The sequence below is a fragment of the Amphibalanus amphitrite genome, unplaced genomic scaffold (genome assembly GCF_019059575.1).
Source record: "Amphibalanus amphitrite isolate SeventyFive unplaced genomic scaffold, NRLGWU_Aamphi_draft 000620F_arrow, whole genome shotgun sequence".
NCBI classification, from domain to species: domain Eukaryota; kingdom Metazoa; phylum Arthropoda; class Thecostraca; order Balanomorpha; family Balanidae; genus Amphibalanus; species Amphibalanus amphitrite.
In genome coordinates this window covers 345,751-372,245 of record NW_024882114.1, presented here as the reverse complement: position 1 = coordinate 372,245, position 26,495 = coordinate 345,751, and the positions used below count along the sequence as shown (strand labels likewise).

The 26,495-nt window shown below is 49.6% G+C and overlaps 3 protein-coding genes across 4 annotated transcripts; 1 reads left to right on the top strand and 2 right to left on the bottom strand.

Annotated features, from left to right (window-relative positions):
* Positions 1-624: 624 nt before the first annotated feature.
* Positions 625-5,589, bottom strand: LOC122363422 (2-iminobutanoate/2-iminopropanoate deaminase-like). Of its 2 annotated transcripts, XM_043332676.1 has the most exons (6): positions 5,458-5,589; positions 5,185-5,314; positions 4,498-4,655; positions 4,049-4,117; positions 1,197-1,252; positions 625-1,017 (listed from the first exon to the last, which is right to left on the bottom strand). In XM_043332676.1, the coding sequence occupies exons 2-6, from the start codon at positions 5,235-5,237 to the stop codon at positions 964-966; spliced, it is 390 nt and encodes a 129-aa protein (XP_043188611.1). In that variant the 5' UTR covers positions 5,238-5,314; positions 5,458-5,589; the 3' UTR covers positions 625-963. The 2 variants fall into 2 exon arrangements, with proteins under 2 accessions (XP_043188611.1, XP_043188612.1); XM_043332677.1 differs by lacking the exon at positions 5,185-5,314 and having other exon boundaries at positions 5,458-5,574.
* Positions 5,590-6,432: 843 nt separating this feature from the next.
* On the top strand, positions 6,433-11,821 carry LOC122363421 (2-iminobutanoate/2-iminopropanoate deaminase-like). The gene is made up of 5 exons (XM_043332675.1): positions 6,433-6,736; positions 7,674-7,828; positions 8,157-8,225; positions 8,507-8,562; positions 11,499-11,821. Exons 1-5 carry the CDS (start codon positions 6,684-6,686, stop codon positions 11,541-11,543), a joined length of 378 nt encoding a protein of 125 aa, XP_043188610.1. The 5' UTR covers positions 6,433-6,683; the 3' UTR covers positions 11,544-11,821.
* A 187-nt stretch (positions 11,822-12,008) lies between these two features.
* LOC122363419 (transmembrane protein 19-like) lies at positions 12,009-25,188 on the bottom strand. The gene is made up of 7 exons (XM_043332674.1): positions 25,163-25,188; positions 16,227-16,337; positions 15,787-15,924; positions 15,281-15,430; positions 14,768-14,872; positions 14,225-14,440; positions 12,009-13,911 (listed from the first exon to the last, which is right to left on the bottom strand). The coding sequence occupies exons 3-7, from the start codon at positions 15,872-15,874 to the stop codon at positions 13,745-13,747; spliced, it is 726 nt and encodes a 241-aa protein (XP_043188609.1). The 5' UTR covers positions 15,875-15,924; positions 16,227-16,337; positions 25,163-25,188; the 3' UTR covers positions 12,009-13,744.
* Positions 25,189-26,495: the final 1,307 nt, after the last annotated feature.

Sequence of the window (26,495 nt, the reverse complement as noted above, 5' to 3'; positions counted from 1 at the left end):
GGGCACCTCTGACCAGGAGAAGCGGTGTGGGCGAACCTCATAAACGCGGGGACGGCGAGTGACGCATAGGGACGCTGACAGAGCTTCTCAGTGGATCGTTTCGGATAGTGGTTATCGCGTGGGTCGTTGTCTGTTGGGATGTTATTTGATAATATCAATGATTATCACATAGGGTTATTTGGTAAGACGTTATGGGATAATATCAGTGATAATCTCGTTGGATGTTAATTGATTGGATGTTTTATGGGAAATATCGGTGGTATTCCCATGAGAGCTAACCTCTGGGCTGCTGAAACACGGTACGATAATTGCTCAGATTCATGAAGTGTGCGAGTTACATGTTACATGATATTGTGAGTGCTTGTTTTTTATAAGAGTTTTTCTCTGGAGACAGAGTTGACGCATGAACGCTAATATCTGCTGTTAAATGTTGTGAATGATGTTGCGGTATTTTTCATCACGTATCAATGCAATAGACGTCGTGTGAATATGCAATAAATATTATAGCGTCATGTTTGTTCGCTTTTTCGCCAGCTGTGGAGGACAAAGAAAAAGTGAAAGATAAATGAAAGCTCGAATCGCATGAACGCCTCCACAGAGGTAGTATGTAAGCATTGCATGGAAATCATATTACCGTATATTTGTAGTTCACATCGTTTTTTGTGTGACGAATCACATTTAATCGTGCAATTAAAGCCGCCTAGTCTCAAATCGGTCTTACATTGTCGTAGTCAATGCACTGTCAATGATAAACGAATAAGCGATCGCTTTGTTTCTGTAGATTCTATTATCTGAAGAACCGTTTAATTCAGCGCCAATAGTGCTGGGGGCGTTATCAGAATGAAAACGCGTTAGTTCGCGATAAGCGTAGAACATCGCACAGTGGGTTGCTAAATGTAGTTCGCTGAGATACAAACGGAACCTGCATTTGTCGACTCTCGTGCTGCTTTTGCTTTCGATAATCTACAGGCTGGAGTTTGACTTGACGGCGATTCCTTCAATTTCCACACGTGCACCCTGTAAAAGTGAACATTTGTCAGACAACCTGCACAGCTGAAAAAGTTTGCATAGAATGGCTGCTAGGGAAGAATCGAATGACGGCTAGTGTGTAATGATAGCTTCGTTATTCGTAGACGGCCTACAAATCACTATTTTCCTCACGTTGCTCGGAAAATGTCTCCTCCCTAATCCCTTACTATCGGAAGAGCGGCGGCCTGGTAGGCCACTCTCGCTGGGAAGTCTCCGGTGAAAACTGAAACAGCAGGCCGTGTAAGCTGAATGGATGAGAGCGGTGAGCACCAGTGCGTGCAACTGGTGCGTGAAGTGGCGAGTCATACTGACACTTCGATATTACGACTCAGCTAATATCGCTTATGACGTCACCTAACGGCAGGCGGAATTTACTCTCACCGTTTCCATACGCAGGCTCGTGATGAACGATTGCACGCCTTTGCAAAATACTCATATGTCGCGTCATTCAAAGCAGGACGGAAACCGTATGTCATGGATGTCATGGATGTCATGTTCGGTAGGGTTGTTCAAAAAAACCGAATTTTGGAAAAGTATACGGGCTCATGGCTCGTGTGGTGAGGTATTCTTTTCTGAGTCCAACGATGCCCTTTTTTCCGAAAAATATTAACTGCTTCATGCTCCCCAAACGGCTTGAAGAGGACCATGTCACGCCCGGCGGCCGGCCGGTGTCAGTAAGGGCGAGAATTCGCCGCCGCGCGCGGGCGGAAGCGCCTTATCGGCACCGCGCGCCACGACATCTACCGGGCGGCCGGCCGGCCGGTGGGAGGGAGTGAATGCGTGGTCTTCTTTCACATGATAGGGGTGCGCTAGCCCATATTGTCGGAGTGGAAAGTTTCAGTGCAGCATCGGTACCTCTGCCGCAGTGTTCTGTGTCGATTGTTCAGAAAATAAGCCAAACAGAACTAAGAAAAGACTCCAACGCTTCTGGGTAATTCACTCGAAACATTCCGTTTACAGAATATAGCTGCCTCCTTAGCGTAACATATCGCTTTGTTTATTCATCAAGCTGCAAGGATTGACGTTTGTTTTACTTAGATTAGCAGTTCGAAAGAAAAGATAACATGTCTGGGAATGACAGTTTGTCCACCCTCACAGTGTGACGAATTGAGTAGAGACAATAGCGGGAGTACACATATAAATCAATTGTGTCGCTCAACCCAGCAGCGGCACCGGCAGCCCGGCCGTGCCCACTACGCCGGTGTCGTTCAAGACCCGAATCCAGAGCCGGCATAGAGCGCGGCTCTGCCCTGACCTGACACATATCCCCGGCGTGTCATGACGGACAGACTTATGCTTGACCTCGCCTGTTTGGCGAATGACGATGGCAATGTTTACTTTTCCTATTTCTAATTAATTACGCATTTAACAGATATCTACGCTGTACGCAACAATTGTATCGTGCTAATTGCAACACAACAACCTGGTTTTGTAGTTAGGTAAAACAGACGATTGGAGATGTCTCGTATCGATGTGACCATTAGAAGCCGCGGAAACAGGGCAGAGCCGTGCTCTCTTTGCCAGGTCTGAATACGAGTCTTCGTCGAAGTAGAACTGGACGCTGATCACTTCTTGCCTCAACATGAGACTTAGAAATAGGTAAGTTAGGTATACTGTATACATTGTATTTATACAGGCGAGGTAATAGTCTGTCCGTCATGACACGCCGGGGATATGTGTCAGGTCAGGGCAGAGCCGTGCTCTCTGCCGTCTCTGGATCGGATCTTGAGCGGCATCGGTGGACATGGCCGGGCTGCATGCTGATGCTGCTGCTGACCGAAGGGTTGGATTGATGGGCGCTTGACATTATGTGTACTCCAGCTATTGTCTCTACTCACACCCAACTTCAGTCACGATGTCAGGGCGGCCACCGCGTCTTTCCCGGGCATGTCATCCTTTTTTTTAACTGCTAAGTGCTAATGTAAGTTAAACCTAACGTCGATGCCGGGGTCTCCATATTCTGTCCTTGCACATTGCCAGCTCCTGCTGTACTTAGTAAACTTCAAATTTTCGCATACCGTTGGCAACAACATATGTGGGCTGCAAGCCACCGTCTAAAAGCAATGTAAGTTGTCGACAGCAGTGCAAAGAGCTGTGTTATTGCTCAGAGTTCGCTTCTTGACTCATGAACAAAGCGATATGGTATGTTGAGTGGCAGCTGGGTCCTGTTTCACGGGCGCTTTTGTATTGAACAACCATGATCGATCGACAATCTCAAAGTGCGTGGCGATTACTGCTCGCTAGCAGCCTACGTGTCAAATTTGGTGTCCATGGAGATATCAGCAAACTCGGACAATGTAGTCAGTCAGCCTGCCGGCAGCGTGGTAGCAGCAATCTTGGTAGCAGCGGCCGTGAAACGCCGCGCTGTATTCTCGAAACGAGATGTTTATAGTGATCTAGCCAGAAGCATTGAGTCTTTTCTTAGTTCTGCTTGGCTTTTTTCTGAACCATCGGGCATCGACACAGAACACTGCGGCAGAGGTACCGATGCTGCACTGAAACTTTCCACTCCGACAATATGGGCTAGCGCACCCCTATCATGTGAAAGAAGACCACTCATTCATTCCCTTACACCGGTCGGCCGGCCGCCCGGTAGATGTCGTGGCGCGCGGTGCCGATAAGGCGCCTCCGCCGGCGCGCGGCATCGAATTCTCGCCCTTACTGACACCGGCCGGTCGCCGGGCGTAACTTCCTTCTCTTCAAGCCGTTTGGGGAGCATGAAGCAGTTAATATTTTTCGGAAAAAATGACATCGTTGGACTCAGAAAAGAATACCTCACCACACGAGCCATGAGCCCATATACTTTTCCAAAATTCGGTTTTTTTGAACAACCCTAATGTTCGGCTATCGTTAAGCAATACCTATTGCAAAACAGACGCAAAACGGCATGTGGTTAGGTATGTGTCCAAGTTCTAAGTGGCGCATTTCATTTTGACCCTCGCCTGTTAAACATAGGTAAACCTCTTCAAACAATATGCACATTTCTGCCTGGTGACCTGATAGGTAGTTGGGTACTTACAGGTTTTATAGACGTCGTTCACCTTTGCGAAGTCGTTCATATCGGCCAAGAGCACCGTCAACTTGACAACTGGAAGTGCAAAAGGAGAAACGTCATAAAGGCACCGATTTATTCACACAGTTTGAACTTTGATCGGTGTTCCCTGATGCATTCGGCCGGGCCTGATACTATATAAACGCGCAGCAGCGCATCGTTTTTATCATTTGTTCATCTCTAGGATACTGTGCCGCAATGCTCAGCTGCCCCGCGGAACAGCATGCAAGACACGGACAATGGACATGCTCGCTTCATTGGTATACGACCATGGGAAAATTGTGCATCAAGCAAACAATCGAATGGTACGACTGCCATAATAGCTCATCTCTCCCCGGTCAATATAAAGCCACAGTGACGATCACGGATAAAATACGAGGCGTCGACACCTCTTCAAGTGTCCCAGCGTCGCTCACCGTCTGTAAAGGCCATGCCGGCCGCCTCCAGAATGTGACCGACATTCTCCATGGCCTGTCGGGTCTGAGCCTCCACCCCATCCCGCAGCTGAATGGTGGCCGCGTCCAGACCAATCTGGCCAGAGATGTAGAGCGTGTTGTCCGCCAGCACCGCCTGACTGCGTGCAGGGGTTAGAGGTCAGCTCAGAGGTCAGGTGAGGAGGTCATATGGGAACTCATCGCTACTTATTTGGTCATAGAGGTCATGGTCAAGTCAGGAGATGCCACAGAACCAAAGGAGAGGCCAATATAGGAGACGGCATGGATTATGGCAACAGGGTATGCAGCTCGCTGAATGAAACGACATTTTCGGAAAGGCTGCTGATTTGGTGTGCCGAAAAGAGTGACGCCACCAATGTGTGACCTGAGACGTCATAACCTACGCAGTGGTACAGGACAGGACATGACAGGACATGACTGACGCCTGACAGATGTTACGATTTGATGAATGTGTTACGTCTTACATATGACTGCCTAGCTACTCCATCGGCTCTCATTAACCATTCCATGGATGTGAATACCTTCATCACGCAGCTGCTACAAACTGTCAATCGTTGCGTAATGCCTTGAGCCTTTTCCTTTCGCTTACCTACTTTTCACTTCCGTTCATACGATGACTAGTCCCGATATTGAACTATCCCCTCTTACCTGTAAGGAAACTGCGGCGCCGCTCCCTTGTGCGTGCTGATGATTTTCTTCATGGCTGGGATCTTGACGTGAAGCTGATGGCGGCGAAGTGACGTTGGACGTGCGGTACAGAGCAGAGAGGGGCTCAGTACTGTAACCAGACGGTGATGGTGGGGCAGGCGTGAGTCCGATCCGGCACTGGTCCCTGGGCCTGGTCCGGCAGTGTTTATTATAAACACAGACGCCATACCATCTGCCGACAGCCAGACTCATTATTGAACTATCCCCTCTTACCTGTAAGGAAACTGCGGCGCCGCTCCCTTGTGCGTGCTGATGATTTTCTTCATGGCTGGGATCTTGACGTGAAGCTGATGGCGGCGAAGTGACGTTGGACGTGCGGTACAGAGCAGAGAGGGGCTCAGTACTGTAGCCAGACGGTGATGGTGGGGCAGGCGTGAGTCCGATCCGGCACTGGTCCCTGGGCCTGGTCCGGCAGTGTTTATTATAAACACAGACGCCATACCATCTGCCGACAGCCAGACTCACTCTGCTCTGCGGTGGGGTCAAAAGAAGGGCTGGGATAATTGTTGAAGGGGAATTAATGCTTTTAGACACTTTACGAGAAATTTGAATACGTTTCGCCTGGTAATGAATTTAAATGCAAATTTACTTGGGCTGACAAATCTATCTCTCAAATGGAGGGTTTTCGTTTGTCACGTTAACTTGTAGCTGTATAGAATAATAAAAACATATATTTTTAGGTATGTGGGGGTCCAAAAAGGTTGTATGCATTTTGTCAATCATCGGAGATCTTTCTACAAATGACTCGCGAATGTTATAAAAAAAAAAATCATAACCCTCAGCGTCCCAGCTGTTCTGGCCGACCGTCCCGGCGCGTGCTGTGACAGCTGGCCTCAGCGGGCTCTCACCTGTGCCACCAGACAGAATTCACATCCGACCGCACGCTGGCCGTCATCTGACCCCCCCCCCCCCCCGACCCCGCCCACCGGCACACCGCCCAGCCCCCACCGCCTCTTCATGAGCGCGTGACCCATTACAAGGGGCGCGCCCAGGCACGTTTATTCTGGGCGCTGAGATAGCATTATACGCTCGTGCCTCGGCTTTTTGAAGATGTATGCAAGCTGTCGTCATCTTCTTCGTCTTTCGTCGTACATTGTCTGGTACCGTGACTGACGATCCCGTTAGTAATCCTGGCCCCGCCGCTGCCAGCAGCGCAGTCGCCAGTTGGCAGGCTCGTGTCCTTGGCTGCTGGGGGCTCGGCCGGCCGGCTGACGGACGGGCGGAGGGGCGGGGGCCGGCAGTGTTTGGGTTAGCCGGGCCGGCCGTGGGGCGCGTGGTGTGGCAGCGGTATACCCTCCCCCTCCACTCTGTGCCTGGTGTACTCCGTCTGTGCCGCGTCTGGTACTGCTGTGCTCACGCCCCCCCGCCAGTGGCCGTATCGCAGTCGACCCCCAGCTGCGACCATAGGAGGTCAGGTGTCCCGCGCAGGCCGGCTCGTCATGAAGCAGACCATCCACACGGATAAGGCGCCGGCCGCCATCGGGCCCTACAGGTATGGAACGGCCTGGGTTCGACCGAGATCTGAATCCATTTGAATATCTTAACTGCGGCCGGGAGATGGAAGCGTGCCGTCAGATCACTACGTACCGCTGGCATGACGTTTCATTTTGTCTGAAACTGACAGGCGGAGTGGCCCACTTGAGGTCTCATTGTGAAGCAGAATATCGTCATAATCGTGGCATATCACCCTGGTAGAAGTGTATCAGCAGGGCGGGTGTAACGTTATCCGATTCGTCGGCAGATTATAGGGGATGAGCCCTCGAACCATAGCTAATAGTGGTGTGAGGTGCTCACCTGAGCTTGCTGTGGTTCGTTTTCTTTTCCTTTTTTACCTGACCTCTCAATTAGTCAGAATAGGAACTATTCGTGACCTAATCTGTAACCCAGAAGCATTAATCTGAATTCTGAGCTGACCTAATATCTGACCTGACCGGCTCTTACCAAAGTGAAACGGACAGGACAGGACGGTGGCCGTCACTCAGGGGTCATTGACCAGACCGGTGCGTGACCCGACATTTCTGACCAATACTGGGCTGCTTCGGCACAGGCAGTGTGTTACGTGGTCTGGAACCCCATAGGTAACATTTACCTGACCTTTGACCCGTATCCAAAAAGTACTGACCTGACCTGACCTCTTACTGCTGTCAGGCGGTGCTGCTTTGACCTCTGACCTGACCTTTGACCCGCAGCCAGGCAGAGCTGACCTGACCTGACCTGACCTGTGTCCTAATCGGACGGTGATCTGATCTCTGGCTTGACCTCTGACCCTGTAGTCAGTCGTTGTTGACTTGACCCTGCAGCCAGACGGTACTGACCTGACCTGACCTGACCCAGCAGTCAGTCGGTACTGACCACTGACCAGCCCTGAACCGACCTGTTTCCTTCATTCAGACGGTGACCTGAGCTGTGACCTGACCTGTGACCGGCAGCCAGGCGGTGCTGGTGGACCGGACGCTGTACATTTCCGGCCAGCTGGGCATGGACACGTGCGGCCAGCTGCAGGAGGGCGTCGAGGCCCAGACACGGATGGCGCTGGAGAACATGGGGCACATCCTCCAGGCGGCCGGCATGAGCCACAGCGACGGTAAACCACCGACCGCGGACAGTCGACTGGGGCTGGTGGGACGGATGGGACGCCGTGGGACGCCGTGGGATGGGCGGACGGACAGATATCCTCCCTGGGATAGAAGGGTGGGGCGGCGGAGCGGGACAGATACCTAAGGCAGTCGCGGGGGACATATAGACACAGTGGGACTTGTCAAATGGGCATTCCGGATCGGGGAAACTGTGAAATGTTCGGAGGGACAGTCCCATTTATGGTTCTTCCGATTTGCTGTAGTGATATAACTATGATAAAGACGGCTTCAATCCTCTGGTTTATTATTCACTTTGATTCGTTTGTGTGCTTTCAGTTGTCAAGGCGACCGTCCTCCTTGCCGACATGAACGACTTTGTGAAGGTCAACGATGTTTACAAGACATGTAAGTTGCCGTGGACGGGGTCGGGGCCGGTGTTTGTTATTTCTCAGGACATGTGTCACAGTCGGACATGTGTTACACAACGGACATGTATCCCGCTCGGCGCTTGCTTACGATGTGACGTAGAAATGTGACAAGTACGACCGGCATTGCCAGTCTGACGTGGGCCGTGATAACAGAGGTGGTGGCCTAGGTTACGAGCGACGATGTCTTCCCGAATAATCAGAGTTTAATTCATTCCGTAACTGGATCATTCCGTGATTGAGTCGATCGTTCCGTTTCAGTTTTCACCGAGCAGTTCCCTGCGCGTGCCGCCTACCAGGTGGCAGCACTGCCCAAGGTGAGATTTCCGCAACTCTTGGGAGTGGGACTAACGAAAGGATCGACGATCTCGAATCTAGTGACTACCTACTGACTGAACTTTTGCTGTTCACTATACAATTACAGATCTCGGCTCAAGAATATATATCATTCCTGCTCTGTAAAGGTTTCATCCACGGGTTAAAAGAAGCAAAAGAAGCCTCTATGCTTATATTTGTTCGGTAGATAACGCTACAACGTGCGCCCGTAGCACCGACTCGAGTAACGCACAGCCCAAGGCCGTATAACAGCCTACATTAGTGCCAGTAGATGGCAGGGCGATAGCGCGCCTGCAGCTATACCGTCCCGCATTACACCTTGCTTATATAAATACCACTAGATGGCAGTACAATAGTGCGCCTGCAGCTGCACTGTTCCGCATTGCACTTAGCTTATATAAATGCCGCTAGATGGCAGTGGAATACTGCGCCTGCAGCTATACTGTTCCGCATTGCATCTAGCTTATATAAAAGCCGCTAGATGGCAGTGGGATACTGCGCCTGCAGCTATACTGTCCCGCATTGCACCTAGCTTATATAAATGCCGCTAGATGGCAGTGGGATACTGCGCCTGCAGCTATACTGTCCCGCATTGCACCTAGCTTATATAAATGCCGCTAGATGGCAGTAGGATAATGCGCCTGCAGCTATACTGTCCCGCATTGGGTTACGGACAAAAGTACGTATCGCTAAAGTACGTAGGACAAAAGTACGTAAGCAAAAGTACGTAGGATTAAAGTACGTATCGCAGCAGTACGTGCAGTATGAAGTACGTATGGACAAAAGTACGTGAGGGACAAAAGTACGTATCGCAGAAGTACGTACAATATAAAGTACGTATGGACAAAAGTACGTCAAGGACAAAAGTACGTATCGCAGAAGTACGTACAGTATAAGGTACGTATGGACAAAAGTACGTCAGGGACAAAAGTACATATCGCAGAAGTACGTACTGTATAAAGTACGTATGGACAAAAGTACGTCAGGGACAAAAGTACGTATCGCAGAAGTACGTAGGGTATAAAGTACGTATGGACAAAAGTACGTCACGGACAAAAGTACGTATAGCTAATGTACGTAGGGTAAAAAGTACGTATGGACAAAAGTACGTCACGGACAAAAGTACGTATCGCAGAAGTACGTAGGGTATAAAGTACGTATGGACAAAAGTACGTCACGTACAAAAGCCTACGTATAGCAAATGTACGTAGGGTATAAAGTAGGATAGCCTTGGGCAAGACGCCCCAGATAATTTATTTTGCTACATAGGTACCTTCTTTTGTCTCACATCACCTCGAAGGCCAAATTTGTGCTCAATGTGTTCTTTGGACATTTTACTTTAAATTCCATCCCTCAAATCCATTCACTTAAGATCGGACTCCCAGCTAGGAAGTGCTTTGTGAAGCAACTGCAAATAATCCAACCGTTTGGTATCGCTTTTGTTTGCGTAGCTCTCTTATTTACGGAGTTAGACGGGGGGGGGGGCGAAAAACGCCCCTCCCCGGACTGCGGTGGTTGGAATTACCAGAAGAGAGGATTAGTTTCCCAGAACCCTGCCAGTTCCGAGAAACATCGGTGAGGCGTTTTACCTCGGCGGGGCGACTTGCCCCGGTCTACCCTACGTGTGGACAAAAGTACGTCACGGACAAAAGTACGTATAGCAAATGTACGTAGGGTATTAAGTACGTACCCCACCCTTGGGTTAAGTTGATCAATGTGTAATACCTTTCTTATTCTTTATTTAATGAGCATTTGTTACAAGGCATAGCAAAATTTCTCGATGAGTAAATGGGCGAAATGGACAAAGCTATATTATTTGGTATATGAATTTATCATGAGTTCCCTGTAGTATGGCAACAGAGCAGCAAGAAAAAGTGGCTCAACTTACACTACTATACCCTACTTCTAGCATACGTACTTTATACACTACGTACTTTGGCATACGAACCGTACGTACTTTTGGCAACGTACTTTTTACACTACGTTCTTTTGCATACGAACTTTTGCGTACGAACATTTGCGTACGTACTTTTGGTATACGTACTTTATACACTACGTACTTTTGCATACGTACTTTTGCGTACGAACATTTGCGTACGTACTTTTGGCACACGTACTTTATACACTACGTACTTTTGCATGCGAACTTTTGCGTACGAACATTTGCGTACGTACTTTTGTCATACGTACATTTTACACTACGTACTTTTGCATACGTACTTTTGCGTACGAACATTTGCGTACGTACTTTTGACATACGTACTTTATGCACTACGTACTTTTTCATACGTACTTTTGCGTACGAACATTTGCGTACGTACTTTTGACATACGTACTTTATGCACTACGTACTTTTGCATACGTACTTTTGCGTACGAACATTTGCGTACGTACTTTTGGCATACGAACTTTATCGCCTACGTATATTTGCGTACGAACATTTGCATACGTACTTTTGTCCTACGTACTTTAGCGATACGTACTTTAGTCCTAAAATCGCCCGCATTACACTTAGCTTATATAAATGCCGCTAGATGGCAGTGGGATACTGCGCCTGCAGCTATACTGTCCCGCAATTGCACCTAGCTCATATAAATGCCGCTAGATGGCAGTGGGATACTGCGCCTGCAGCTATACTGTCCCGCATTGCATCTAGCTTATATAAATGCCGCTAGATGGCAGGACGATATTGCGCCCGCAGCTATACTGTCCCGCATTGCACCTACCTAATATAAATGCCGCTAGATGGCGGCACAATAGTGCGTCTGCAGATACCGTCCCGCATTAAGCGTAGCCTATATAAAATGCCGCTGGGTGGCAGTGTGATACTGCGCATATAAATTTCCAGACCGGGTCTAACGCGACGTTGTCTGACCCAAGGTTTGCCCCCCCCCCCCCCCGTGTCCCGACTCCCCAGGGTGGACGTGTTGAGATCGAGGCTGTGGCTGTCAAGTCGGCCTAGATGACGCCCGCTGGATAACGAGTAATACCACACACTGGATAATGGCCCAGTCTGGTGCAGTGAAGGTTATCAACTGTCATGGAAGGGTGATAGATGTGGTGGAAAGTGATGTGATACGCGTCAGGTGATGTCACGTGACCTCGGGCGCACCAGTCGAGAGTCGAGGACGGAGGCGGAGACCGGCCTCTGCCGATTTGTCAGTGCGCGGTGCCGATGATGTTAGGCTACATTTGTTATTTTTGTCATTTCAATTTGAATACATTAGTTATTCGACATTCTTCCGGTTGTTTGTTGACCTGGTACCAAATACCAGTGTCTGAAACGAGCACCAGTCAGTAAACGTCAAGGACAGCTAACAGCACCATTATGCTGTGCCATTGTAACGAAAACACAAGAGAATATGGTGTATGCACAATCCGGATGTGTAACCTAACTCCATATTACGTGCACACGGGACGCGAGTGACACGTGAAGCAGTGATCGTGTATTCTCCGCCTTTCCATAGGTACAGGATAACAATAAAACACATCACCAACAAGGTAGCAAACAAAAGCTTATCAGATGACACCAGCACTACACAGCTACAACGTTCTTCCCAAGGGTCGAAAAACGCATAACAAAATACCACCCATATGTAGCGGAAACATTGCACTCAGCCAAAGCAGACAAATGAAACATAGGTATCTATTTTACAAGTAGACGGATCCTCTATTCCCGGCTAGTCCCGGCTGGAGTTGGTTTTCATGTATCTCCCCTAATGCTACACCCATCCACTTACAATAATTATAATTGATGTTGATCCCTGATTATTGAAATGATTATCATTGGTATCACTGATACCATAAAAAATGAATGGGCCATTGCTGAAATACTGCTACCGCCCTTTCTTACGCTCTGCTTAAGACGAGCAGCCATCCCTTTATTATTCTTCATTGGCATTATTCAGCGAAATTACGATCGATGATGGAGGAGCGACCCTTCCATAACGACGGTTCTCGTGATCCTTTGAAAAGCGACATAGGGAGGGTCGTACTAAGAAAGACTATCATTTGAGTCGCATTGTCACACTAAGACGTGCACTACTACTATAGATCTCGCGCCACTCAGGCAGGGAGCGGTGGAAGCGAATACCATTCAATGGGAACGCTGGTGTAAACTACAATCATTGTGGGAGGAAGCCATCCCGTAAAACTCCGAACGTGGGGTCCAGCGGTGTGTGGACAGTCCACGGAGTTTGCAGTATCGCTAAGCAAGTATCGCAATCACCAAAGCAACTATCTTGTGGGCGTTGGAAGGATTCATGCTCATCGTGTTCCAACTGATTGCTGAAAATATATAAAACCTGACACAGGTGTTATTACAATGGGACACTAAATGCTAAGTAAACACACCATCTATCCCTACAGCCCACTACCTATAGTTGATCTGACGGTTCGCAGTGCTAACGTGTCGGTATTACCACCGAACAAGCATGAATATCATAATGTGCCATAAACGGACAGGGGGATATCTTACGGCGGACGAGTCGGTTAAACGGCCTCAGTAAATAACATCTTTATACGAATCAGAGCTGCCGAAGCGTCATTATTCTTTTCCTCAGGTTAATAGATCTCTTAGTTAATCTCTTAGTTAAAGTTAATTGTTTTCAAAACGGGCTTCGCTGAGGAAAACTAAATATTATAACCAAATATTTTTCCTCAGCGAAACCCGTTTTGAAAACAATTAACTTTTTTGAGAACGAATCAGAGTGTTTCCAGTGTCGGTGGCCATTACCAGCTGTCAAGCGAAGAGGCTGAGGTACCCGAGCCTCCGCCTGTGCTCAGTCAGTACCCGATCAGAGTGTCAGCGGTGTTACGTCAGTGATACGTCAGTCATGTTACGTCAGTGTTGCGTCAATGTTTTGTTGATGTTCTGTCAGTGGTGTATCAGTAGTGTTTCGTCAGTGTTCTGTGTGTTTCGTCAGTGTTCTGTGTGTTTCGTCAGTGTTCTGTGTGTTCCGTCAGTGTTCTGTGTGTTCCGTCAGTGTTCTGTGTGTTCCGTCAGTGTTTTGGGTGTTCCGCCAGCGTTCCGTCAGTTACGTCACTCGTCAACGGCCCGTTGAAGATCCGTCAATGTTGGCATTCCCTCAGCAGTGCTACATCAGCAGTATTTCCTCAGCGCCCGTCAGAGGTGCTACATCAGCAGTATTCCCTCGGCGCCCGTCAGAGGAGTCCGGCCGGCCAGAGGGAGTGCGCCAGCAGCGGCGTCAAACACCCAGTGACGATGGTCATCAGCAGGTTCACAGAGTGGTTGTCCAGCAGCGGGCGGCCGCTGATGGGGCGCACACCGGTCCCGGGACGCTCCACCACCACTCCCTTCTCGGTCACACCTGGGGAGGAATAGAGAGAGAGAGAGAGAGAGAGGAAGGGATAAGAGGGACGGTCCATCACCACGCCCCCTCAGTCATAACAGCATCACACGTATGCACGGGGAGGGGCACGGATGGGTGTTCCGGTCTCTGAGTCTCACCTTCACTCAACACTGTCACATCTCCGACTGCTTATCCCGAGTTTAACCGTGTTCATATGTAGGCTTCTATGGTATTAAGATGATGGTCTGAGTTTAAGGAAGCCTCGGCGACGAGCGTCATTTGGCGCAGCTCTATGGTATTTTTCTATGATATCTGAGCGAGTTTTCCGTACCCGAGAACTGCAGCGTGGCTCCCAGCAGCGAGTCGACGGTGCTGCCCAGCAGTCCGGCCAGCAGTCCGACGGTCACCAGCGGCCACTGGGGCGGCCGGGTGGCCAGCGAGCGGTCGCCCAGCGCCGCCAGCTGCGTCAGCCAGCAGGCCAGCCCGACCAGCGCGCCGCCCAGCAGGCTGGCCAGCGTCCCGGCCACCGAGACGCCGCCGTTGGTGCCTGGGGAGCGACAAGGGACGGGCGGGGGGGGGGGGGGGGGGTCAGAATACATCGGAATGATTGTTATCTAGAATGCAGGTTGATTTAAATTCTGAAAACTGAAAGTCTGTGAATCGGTTCTTATAAAATGTGGGACTAGTTTAAGGTGCACTACTCGAAGGACTGCTGCACAACTAACGATTATGACATGTTCACTGCCAACCAATAAAGCTCTGGCCGATGTCGATAACCAGTTATCATTCTAGACTGATAATGCCGGACCCTCCCGCTACTTTCCCTCAGTTTCCACCACAGCCACCCACCCTGACCGTGACCGCGCCGTCTCACCGGTGGGCACTTTTCGCAGGTTAGTGATGAGTCGCGGCTGACCCCGCGCCAGAACCGTCCCCAGCTCGGACGCCCACGTGTCCGCGTTAGCCGCCGCCAGCGACCCTGTGACAAAGATCACGTGATCAGCTCGGACGCCCACGTGTCTGCGTTAGCCGCCGCCAGCGAGCATGTGCAAAAGATCACGTGATCAGCTCCGACACACACGTGTTCGCGTTAGCCGCCGCCAGCGAGCTAACGCGTCAGCGAGCTGATTTGAATCACCAGTCAAGGTGATTCAAATCAGGTCACAGCACCAAGGAAAAGATAGTATACATGTTGTCCAGATTTGAGTTAAAATCTAGAGTGGCAGAGAAAGGGATATTCGGTCGAACTTAAATTCTTCAACATTCTCAGCATTTAGACGAATACCGTAAACTCAGCAGGGTCGCTAGTAGGCATAATCTATTGATCTTTTGACACTTCCACCCCGTCCTCCTCTCTCTCCCCCCACCCCTCTCCCCCCGTCCGTACCGAGCACGGCTAGGGCGAGCACGGAGCTGTGAAAGTGCTCGTGGAAGTCGATGGGGTGCTCGTGGCAGCCGCACTCGATCATGTAGAGGCAGGCGAACTGAGCGGCCGCTCCGCCGTTACAGAGCACCTGGCGCCAGTTGCGCTGCCCGCCTGTCGGTAGTTGGCGGTGGGAGGGGGTGTAGACGGGGTGAGAATCGGAACAGGGGACAGCGCTGGTGAACGGGGGGGGGGGGAGCTCACAACTGTACGGTGATAAGTAAGAAATATTCAGATAACGACCGCATTCGGCGATTTGGTAACGTTCGTGATTTATATCCCGATGATGAATAGAAGTGCTCAAGCAACAAACTTGAAGTAGCAAAAAACAATATGCTCGTCAGATTACACTGAATACCATGGTATCATTATACATCGCCAAATAATCCGCTTCGAAACATCCCAATGTCGACATAGTATCGCGATAACAACATTGCAGCATCGGTTGCTTGTAAGTTGTAAGTACATACCTTCTTTAAAATCATCTTCAAACTTTTGTTTTTGCTTACTCCTGAACTTGGTCGCCTTCGATGATGAGAGGAAGAATGTGAGAAGCATAACCAGGAACGTCCAGTTGGCCAGAGTGAGCAAAAAGCCGACTAAAAACCCTGAAAACACCGGCATGTGCGGTCAGCAAAGCAAATAAGGAATCCAGTAACAACGAGGGGCAATGAAATCACCGGGCAGGCCTATAGCGAGACGTTAATACTGTACTTAAGCGTTATAGCATAGCAATCAACCAACGATCGAAAGAACTGAGAACTTATGACGGTGGATAGGTATCGACTACGACCGATTAACGACCGGCCACTCTACAGTCGTCCAAGGAAACCGACAGGCGACAGACAATTACCAACATGCTCCGATCGCACTGGTACCCTCTCTCTGCCGACTGATGGTGGCCACTCACCGGCGGCGGCGCCGCTCCTGTCCAGGCTGCCCTTCCTCAGGCCGTGGTGGGCGATCGCCACCGGCACCACCAGGGCCGCGATCCAGCGCACCGACGAACATGTCTCTGAAACTGGCCCGTTTAAAGTCGGATAACTCCTCTAGCATACCTTCAGCAGGAAGAAAATGTTAGTTTAGCAGGGTCAAGCTGCAGATGTGACTTTGAAAATAAAATCATACACTCTGGCCTTCAGAGGTGGGCATCAGGCGATGATTGAGTCAGAGAAAAATAACTCAGAGTAGGGAACCAAAGCAGAAGGTTCGAAATTGGAGCAAGCTTGGTAATTACAAGTAAAAAGCAATTCAAGGGCAGGTTCATGAATCATCAGAATTATTGTGCTATGATGCAACTATTCATCCTTAATAAACACCAGATCATCTTTTCCTTACCATCTCCAAACATCCAAAGACTTGCATAATTAAATGCCCAAAAACCAACAGACAGAATTAATGCAATGCAATAAACTGCGATGATCATTATCATATGCAAGATCAATGGACCAAAATTTACCAAAGTCCTCCAAACCTTTTAATATATCAGGCTTCCAGCAAGCTTAAGTTAAGATGTTGTTAAGGACAGCTACTTTCACTAGATTTTCTTGTATTAGGTATCAAAGTTGTATGAAACTTTCCACAGTTTCAGGTTTCCTATGCAGAAAATTAGACCTGAAATTGAGACTGTCAATGTCAATTTTGGATAAAAGAACAGTAACTTATATTAGAAGAATAGGGGATAATGCAACACTTTTTATTTATTAAAGGTCACATAAGAACAAGTCCAACTCACTTCAAATACTCATTACGGAGCGAGCGAAGCGAGCGGAGTCTTACATAGAATAACGGAAATTTCTGAGTATGAGCGGCCGGCCGTGGTTTCGATTTTATGACGCTTATATCTCAGCAACCACTTGACCGATTTACATGCGGTAATTTTTGTAGGGTACCTTCATTCCTTCTACCAGGCATTGGACTATTCCCGATGCATGTGGGTAACCCCTTATGCACGTGCCACGTGCAAAACGAAGAGGTGTCAGTTTTGTAGTAGTTGCAATATCTCGGTGATTCGATTTCGGTCTAGTTTGCCCAACTGAAGTCCAAGGGGCGGGTTTGTCAATCTGTCTTTGTCTTGTAAGCGTCGCCACGGGGGGCAAGCGGGGCAGCTTGCCCCCCCCCCCCCAACCTCGGACCGGACACCCCCTGAGATCGATACAGATCCGATGAGATTTTGGAGTCGGGAAAAAATGGGGGGTACCTTTCTGAGAATGTCTGTGAGGTCAGACTCGGTTGGAGCGTGCAGTTTAAACCAGAGTCTGACTCGCAGTCGCCAAAATCTTCAAGACTCCGAGTCCAGACTCGGAAATGTCAATGCTGTGATTCATTCCATGTTCCTAGTTCGTTCTTTATTACATTTTACAGCTGATTTTCATAAGTTTTGGAGTGCTGACACAATTTTCGTTCAAAGCGTGAAACGAAATCTTCGAGGCCTTTCTCAACTCTCGTCAAATGTCTGCGAAAGGCTTAACCCGCGCACCGACGGGGGTCTGCGCCAACTTCGCACCGACGGGGGGAGGGGGCGGATGACCGCCCCCCCCCCCCTGAGATCTCGAGAACGAAGCAAGATAGCGACAAGCGGTAAACGGCATCGGATACGCACGGCCAAGATCTACAATTTTTACTAAGGTCATTTTCAGGTCAGGTCAAAAATGACGTCACAGGGGTCGAAAAAGTCAAAATGACGGCGCTAGATATGGAGAGAGTTTTTCTCGAATAACTCTCGAATTAGTCAAGATAGGAACAAACTAAGGGCATCATCGTGATCCTCTCGTCAATCCGCATCGTATGATATATATGTTGACCTCGAAAGGTCAAGGTCAAAGGTTGACCTCAGGTCACGTGACCTCGAGGTCATCATTTATATCATTCGATGCGTCTTGACGAGCTGAACACAATGAGACCATCCACGCGTCTGTATCTTGTTCCTGTACGGAGTTATTGGCCAAAAACCTTTGGTGACCTTTGATGACGTCACATGACCTCACAGCTGCCCAACAGCAAAACAGACCTCAAGGTAGTGAAGGTTGATCGTATATGAAGTCATGTATGGTATATGGGGCCATTCCGACCCGTTTTAGTGGTAAAAACAGGGAGTTGATTTTTCCCCCATTGACTTATGTATAATGGGGAGGTCGCGAAATTGACCTGACCTTAGGTCACCGATATCAAAATTCCGAGATATACAAATTGTAGCTACTAATGACCTAATAATATCCTGCGACTTTCAAAGGCCTCCGACATCTACTGTAGCTCTGGCACGGTGACAAAGTTGCAAAAAAGTGACTTGAGGTTGGGTCATTCAAAGTGACCTGGTGACCTGACCTTAAAAGGTAGGAGGTTCAAACTTGCACACCATGTGTAAAATTAATGAGGTTATAGTCATACCAAATTTCGCGGCGCTACGCCCCGCGGTTTTCCCGCTATTCGCGAAAAACCTCAGGGGGGGGCGGATATCCGCCCCCCGTCGGTGCGCGGGTCAAGTACCGTACAAGTGTCGCAGGACTCATAAGCTTGCTTTAAACAAAGGCTCCTAAGGAGCTCCACTGAGCCCTAAAGAAGCTTTCAGAGGGCCCAAACGGGCCTCTGAAAGTCCCACTGGTGTCCATGTTCTCTGAGGGCCCATACAGGGATCTTTGAGCCTTCAAACATTTCTGAGAACCTTAACTGGCCTCTGATAGTTCAGCCAAACTTTTGACGCGACAGACTTTGCTAACCCCAAGCCGGCATCTGAGGGGTCACAGCTCACGTGTCCCTCTGAGGTCCGCAACACATGTTTATTATGTCCCTACGTATGGTCCTTAGGGATTCGACACAGACCCCGAGGGTTCACACTGTTATCCGAGGGCTCCAGGCTCACCCTGGGCCTAGTCTCTTAGCGCCCGCCGCCCACACTGGCTTCTGAGGGCCCCACCTTGTGCTCGGAAAGCCCTAAAGCACCACGTACACGTAAATATTTGAGGTGACCCACGCCGATCTCCGGGATCCTAAGCATGCTTCTGAGAGTCAGCACTGACCCTGAGTGGCCTGAAATAGCCTGGAAGTCCCAAACCTATCTCTTAGGGATCCCTTGCCGCTATACCGTGCGTAACTTTTGATTCTGTTTAACAGTTTTTGTTCGCGTTTGCAGCGCTTCCCTTCACACGAAAAACGAGATACTTTTGTTCACACTCGAGTGAACAAAACACTTCCTCTCACTTGAGCAAAGATGAATTACTTCCGATTCACACTTCCGACATTCACTCTCCGCCGAATGCCCAACTTAGCTACGATCGGTGGCTGGGATAAGTCCTATGCATTTCACGTAAAACCTCTGCATGCATGCGTGAATGGAGATTTTAGCAAGGTGGTCTGATTAAATGGAGCGTTTTTCACTTTTTCTGGGTAATGATCATGAGCGTGGAGCATCTACACAGGGGCCCTCTGCAGTGCATCGGCAATCGCAGCCACTATATACTATAATTCTACCAGTCGTTTTTGTCATGAAATTTCAAAATTTCGAATTTTTCTGTAAAAAATTACATGTCATAGCTAGAAGAAAACCTTTGTCACCATCGGATTCCTCGCACCATTGCGTGTCAAATGATATGTAAAACGAGTGAGTAAAGACTGGGGAAAGGTAAGTTTTAACACAAAAGTTGATTTTGCCCCCCCCCCCCCAACCGAAAATCTCTGGCGACGCCTATGCTTGTAGGCACATTTTTAGTGAAAACGAAAAAAGGGATAAATCTCAGGTAAAATGCTTATCACAGGAAAAGAGAACTCCTACATGCTTGCAGTAAAAAATATAGGAAACTTATCATTGCATACAACAATATTCAGATAATTGCATACCAATATGACGACGCTCTCCACGTAACCAAGGCTCCTTCTAGTGAGCTGTTCGGAGTCAATGGCATTTGATGCTTTTGTCATATATGGAAGATGTCCGTCAACATTGCAGCAGGCTGACATTCGAGAATCTGCTGCTCATAGCAGCAGATGCAGCAGATATTCATGGTCAGATTCAGATATTCGAACATAAATAGCTCAGACTTAACTGTCTTGTCTGCGCCAGAACTACGTTTTTGTCCTATTTGCGGACAAATTTCGCTTTTGGAGGATTTTTGATTCTGGAGGAAAATCTGGAGGATTTGTCGCCCGATTATTATATTCAATTTCATGGAAAAATATAACACATTCAAGACTAAAAAGGCATTTTCCTGCCCAGCGTCACCCTACCCTTTAGGATATATCACGTCCTTTATCACCGTGAGACTGCAGAATGTCTCAGTCTGTAGCTATATCTACGAGGGTACCAAACTACGGGCGGATCTAAGGGGGACATTTGGGGCAAATGCCCCCGGTACCCCTGCAACGCCCGAAATCGACGAAAATTTTCGTTTTTTTTTAAAGATAAAACGAAAACTAAACAACTTTTATAAGAAAAAGTATCTTTTAAACTGCACAGTGATAGGAGTTTGGAAACGTATTTCTGTATTAATCACTACATGCTGCACAACACCAGCGAACCCTCCCCGCGCGCCCACGCGACTCCCGCTCCGCGTCTCCGCGTCCCTTTTCAAGGTCAGTCTACCCCACCGTATATGTGGCACACTGTGACGTCACTGGTATCCTTCGCGCTCCTTACATCCCCCTATCCTTAAAACAATTGACAGGAGCGCTGGGACACATACACTCACATGTAACGCCTATTGCGTGTCACCTTTCGACCAAAGCGACTCGTCTTTGGAAGAAATCCTAGGCTATCATGCTCGTCCTCCGGTTCCTCCATCTTGTCCGGCGCTGAGTGTCCAGCATCTGCTTCGGCCGGATCATGCGTCTCCTCGGCGACACTTCGCTCATCGACGTCTTCCGCCTCGCTCTCTCCGAAGATCACTTCACCCTCTCCAGCGGAGATCGACCCCGGCTCTTCTTCCGTATCTGGTTCATCTTCAGGGTCACCCGTATAGTCTCCTTTCCAGCCCTTCAGATGTGCCCCATGGACTCTGTACTGCGCGCCTCTCCGTAGGATGATGTAGTCCGGGCGTTCTCTTTTCAGTACCTCATATGGTCCCTCCCAGAGAGGTTGTAGCTTTTGCCTGCGTCGTTGTTTCTTCATCATTACGAAACTTCCTTCAGCGAATCCGTCTCCCCTCGGCTCTTCCGTTCGACCACGCACCCCCTTCTTGATGTTTTCCAGCGCCTCCTTCGTCTTCTTCTGGACGCCCGAGCGCAAGTCCTTGTCGTACTCAGCATACGTCTTCACGACGTCTGGTACAGGAGCACCTTGCACTTCGTGCACCACGGCTCCCACTGGCGTGCTTCCGTACACCAGCTCATGCGGTGCATACCCCGTACTGGTGTGCACTGATGTGTTGAACGCCGATGCCGCCCATGGCAACATCTCGTCCCACTCCTTCGTCTCCGCGTACGACCGGAGCAGGTCGCACAGGGTCGCGTTGTAGCGCTCCGTCTGGCCATTCCCCTGCGGGTGATACGCAGTCGTGCGCAGCTTGTTTATCTGCAGCAGTTCGCACAGGGACCGCATCAGGTCGCACTCAAAGTTCTTCCCTTGGTCCGTCAGGATCTCTCGACTGTTTGGGAAACGTCTGAACACCTTTGACACCTTCCTTGCGACCGTCCTTGCAGTTACATCCTTCAGAGCAAACAGCTCGACCCACTTGGTGAATAGGTCCGTCACTACGAGGACATACCTGTTGCCGCGATCCGTTCTCGGCAGAGGACCTAGTATGTCGGCACCCCACTGCGTCCCCGGTTGTCCCAAAACAGGAACGGTTCCGATTCCCTCTTGCTGCTTCGCCCGGTGGATCTTGCTCTTTGCACAGACCAGGCAGTTCCCGATCCAGCTTCTGACATCCTTCTTGACGTCAAACCAGTAGTAGTGCGCGGTTATCCTTGCCAAGGTGCGTCGCACCCCCATGTGTCCCGCTCCAGGATGATCATGGGCGAGCTTGAGTACCGTTCTCCGGAGTCGAGTCGGTACCACGATCTGCTTTTCTTCTCCGTTCCTGGAGGATCTCCAGATGACTCCATCTTCCACCGTCAGATTTCCTCTGTCCTTCTGGTAGAACTTCAACTCCGGATCGTCTGTGTTCCACCGACCTCCAGTCAGCAATCCGTCCCGAACGACCTTCAAACGCTGGTCGGTTTCCACGGCTTCTGCCACGTCCGCTTCCGTCACCGCGACCCGTCGCGCCGGCTTCCGCGACAGTGCGTCTGCATGTGGGATGTCCTTCCCAGGGCGATACTCTATCTCGAAGTCGTAGTCTCCCAGCAGAAGCAACTTCTCCTTCAGGTGCTCTTCAGCATTGCGCTTGTCTCTGATGTACGTCAGGGGCTGGTGATCCGTGACCACCTGAAACTTGGCGCCCTTCAAGAAGTAGGCGAACTTCTTGATGCCGAAGATCACACCGTTTAGCTCTCGCTCCGTCGTGCTTTTCTTGGCTTCTGATGGCGTCCATCGCTTTGACGCGAACGCGACCGGCCTTCCCCCGTTCTCGAGAACTGCTCCGCATCCCAGTTCACTTGCGTCACATGTCAGGACGAACCTTTGGTTTGGGTCGGCTTCCGCCAAGGTCCGAGGTGACGACAGCTCTTCCTTCAGTCTGTTGAACGCCACCCTCTGAGCCTTCTCCCACTTGAAGGTTCTCTCTTTCCGCAGCAGGTCAGTGAGCGGTGCCGCGATCGCACTGAAGTTCGGGACAAACATGCGATAAAAACCGCACAGGCCCAGGAACTGACGCAGCTCTGTCACGTTTTCAGGCTCTGGCCAGCTCTTGATGTCCCCCGTCTTGTCTTCCAGTGCACTCACTGCATCGTGGGCCACTCTGTGCCCCAAGCAGACGATGCTCTTCTGCGCGAACTCGCACTTGTCTGGGCGAAGCTTGAGCCCAGCGGCTTCCAACCGCTTCAACACTTCGTGGACCTGCTTCATGTGCAGTCCTTCGTCGTCTTCCTTTGTGAAGATGCAGATGTCGTCTACATACGCCGTTACGAAGTTTAGACCCTCCAAGATCTCATCCAGAATACGCTGGAACACCTGTCCGCTCGTGCAGAGGCCAAATGGAAGAACGTTCCACTCCCACAGTCTGCCTCCAACTGCAAACGCCGTCTTGTGCTTGGTCTCCGGATCTAGAGGCACGTTGTGGTAGGCACTCTTTACGTCCAGGTGACTAAAAATCTTGCCACCCCTCAGCTTCAACAGGACGTCACCCAAGGCTGGCATTGGGTATGCCTCCTTCGAGACCTGCTTGTTCAACTTCGAGTAGTCGCAGCAGATTCTCAGCTCGTTCCCTCCTTTCTTCACGACCACCACTGGGCTCGCGTACTCCGACGAGCTCTTGCAGATGGTTCCTCGTGCTTCCATTTCAGAAAGCTGGCGGTCTACCTCTTCCTGGTAGTGCAGGGGAATCTTGTACGGCTTTGATACGACTGGCGGACCACTCGTGCGCACCTTATACTGGAAGTTCTTCACCCGCCCGATATCCTCACCATCTCTAGCAAACAGCGACGGATACTGATCCAGGACGGCTTCTGGGACTCTCTTCACCGTGACCTGCATCTCACCACACTGAATAGATGCCTTCAGCTCCTTCAACGTGTCAAGCCCAATCAGCACGTCATCTGTCAGGTCTTTAACCACGACAAACATGGTGGCTTTCTCTGGTCCATCGTTTACCGCCATCTCCACCCACGCACAGCCTCTTGTGGCGAGCTCCGACCCGTCGGCTGTGGTGAGCGACGGAATCACCGCCTTTGACAGTTCTAGCCCTAGTTGACTGACCATCTTGTCGTTCATCAGGTTAAACTTCGTTCCTGTGTCAACCACAGCTTGGATCTGCTGACCCTCTATCGTGACGGTCATCTGGACTTCACTCGTTTGGATCCTCTTGCATCCGCTGCCATCTCTATCCGGCGTCTTGCCCTTTCCTTCCGGACACTGCGCCTTCAGGTGACCTTCTTTGCCACACCCGTAGCACTTACGGTTCCAATGCTTAGTCTCTGCTCTCTTCTTTGGACACTTACTGGCAAAATGTCCAGTCTGACCGCATCCGAAGCACTTCAAACCTGACCGGTTGACCTTCATCACCCGTGCTTCTGCGTTTCTCGAGTCATCGCGGTACTTCTCTGACAGTCGTATCGTGGTCATCTTCCTCACCAGTGTGTCCAACGACTGACAATTCGCTTCGTGGAGCCTGACCTGCCATGACGCCGGTGCACCCTTCACAGCGTAGTTAATCGCCATGATTTTCCAAGTATCCGCTTTCCCTTCAGGTACAGCTTGTTGCACCTTCTCGTACACGTCGTTGACGTACTCTCTCGGATCTTGGTCGTGACTCAGCTGCATGCGGTCCAGATCCCTCAGGATGAATGCTTTCACATGCTGTGGCTCCAGACACTCGGTGATGCATTCTTCTATGTCCTTCAGACTCGGTACAGACTCGTCTGTTTTGGGAAGTTTCTCTTCCACCCTTGTCGCTAGCCATTCAGACTTCGACTCCATCCCGACTGCATAAATGCACAAGTCGTACACTTCAGACTCAGACATCTGGTCCACGGCCACTCGCCGCCTCATCTGTCGAAAGAAACTTCTGAAATCCTTCTGGTTGAAGCTTGGGAGGCCCAAACTCCCACCCCAGCTCCGAGTTCTCGGTGCATAAGCCATGACAGCACCACCTCCTTGGTTTGTTTGCAACACACCACCGTTCTCACCCCCAGCCTCCTGCTGGTCGGTCATTGCTCCCTGTACCACACCGTACAGTCGATCTGCAGCACACGTTTCCCCGGATCGTCCCGATCCACTGCTTCAGACAGGGCTCCAACCCCAAAAACACAGGTAGCAACCTTTCAATTCGAGATCCCACCGCTGATGATAGGAGTTTGGAAACGTATTTCTGTATTAATCACTACATGCTGCACAACACCAGCGAACCCTCCCCGCGCGCCCACGCGACTCCCGCTCCGCGTCTCCGCGTCCCTTTTCAAGGTCAGTCTACCCCACCGTATATGTGGCACACTGTGACGTCACTGGTATCCTTCGCGCTCCTTACACACAGCAGTGCGAAAGGATTCGAAATCCGATGAGTTTTTAGAATTTGGTGAAACTTTTTTGGGGGTATAGCCCCCCGCAGCGTCCAAGAACGCCTTTCTATATCTACCAATAGGATTTGGAGGAATCTGGAGGATTTTTGTAACTGATCTGGAGGATTACAGCCTTCCCCATCTGGCAGCACTGTTTGGATTATTTTTGTTGGCTTCGCTATGTAGCAAGGTCCTATGTAGTTATGATCCAGGAACTACATTTAATATGCGGTTAATCTTTATGAGGAAGATCTCATTCATGTATCAGTATCCAAGCCTTTTCATTTTTTGTACCTACCTTGGTAAATTGGAATATCAATATTGAGCCCTAATGTTAACTAGAGAACGTTTTCAGCGTTTGATTATTTTTGTAGTTTCATGTGCTTTGTCATAAAATAAGTTCAGCAGTTAGGTGCGTCCCAAATTCCAAATTGCTACCCAGAGTCCAGGATGCAATGATAATGACTGCAGAGCTCTGTTCACACCCCATTTATTTATCAGCAGGCTGCGACCATGCTGCTACTTCTTGGCTTCTCATTGGTCGAATTCAAGTGGTCCATTCGTTAGACCAATGAGAGGCCAAGCCGCGCCAGCAATAGCTTCCTTATATGGGGAAAACCGACAGCACGCTGGTATAAAAACATCGATCGAACAGGGCCCTGGTGTGTGCGGATTTTGTGCGGATAGTTGCGGATTGTGACTTGATACTACCAAGGCTATGTAAACCAGATAGAACGCTCCCGATGAGTGTGAAAAAGGATTTGGCAACCACGACTCCGGACCAAACAAACTCAGGCTGCCATGGTAATGGCAAATTTGGCATGAATAGGTATAACAATTAGTATTTAAAGCTGTTTTTCAACGAGTTGTTTCAGAAAAGGGAAATATATTTATTGGACAGTTGGAAATATAGGTATCATCAGATTTGCCAAAAAATCCCCTTTTATTGCAACTTTCTCCTCAGAAATTAAAGTTTCTCAACTTCATAGCAAAGGTTTGAAGTTCTGTATGTTGAGAATTTTCAGCTTGGTTGGCATGGATTGGTGCCAATTTGTCACCTTGTCTGAAATGACTCATCAACTCTGCTGCCATGCCT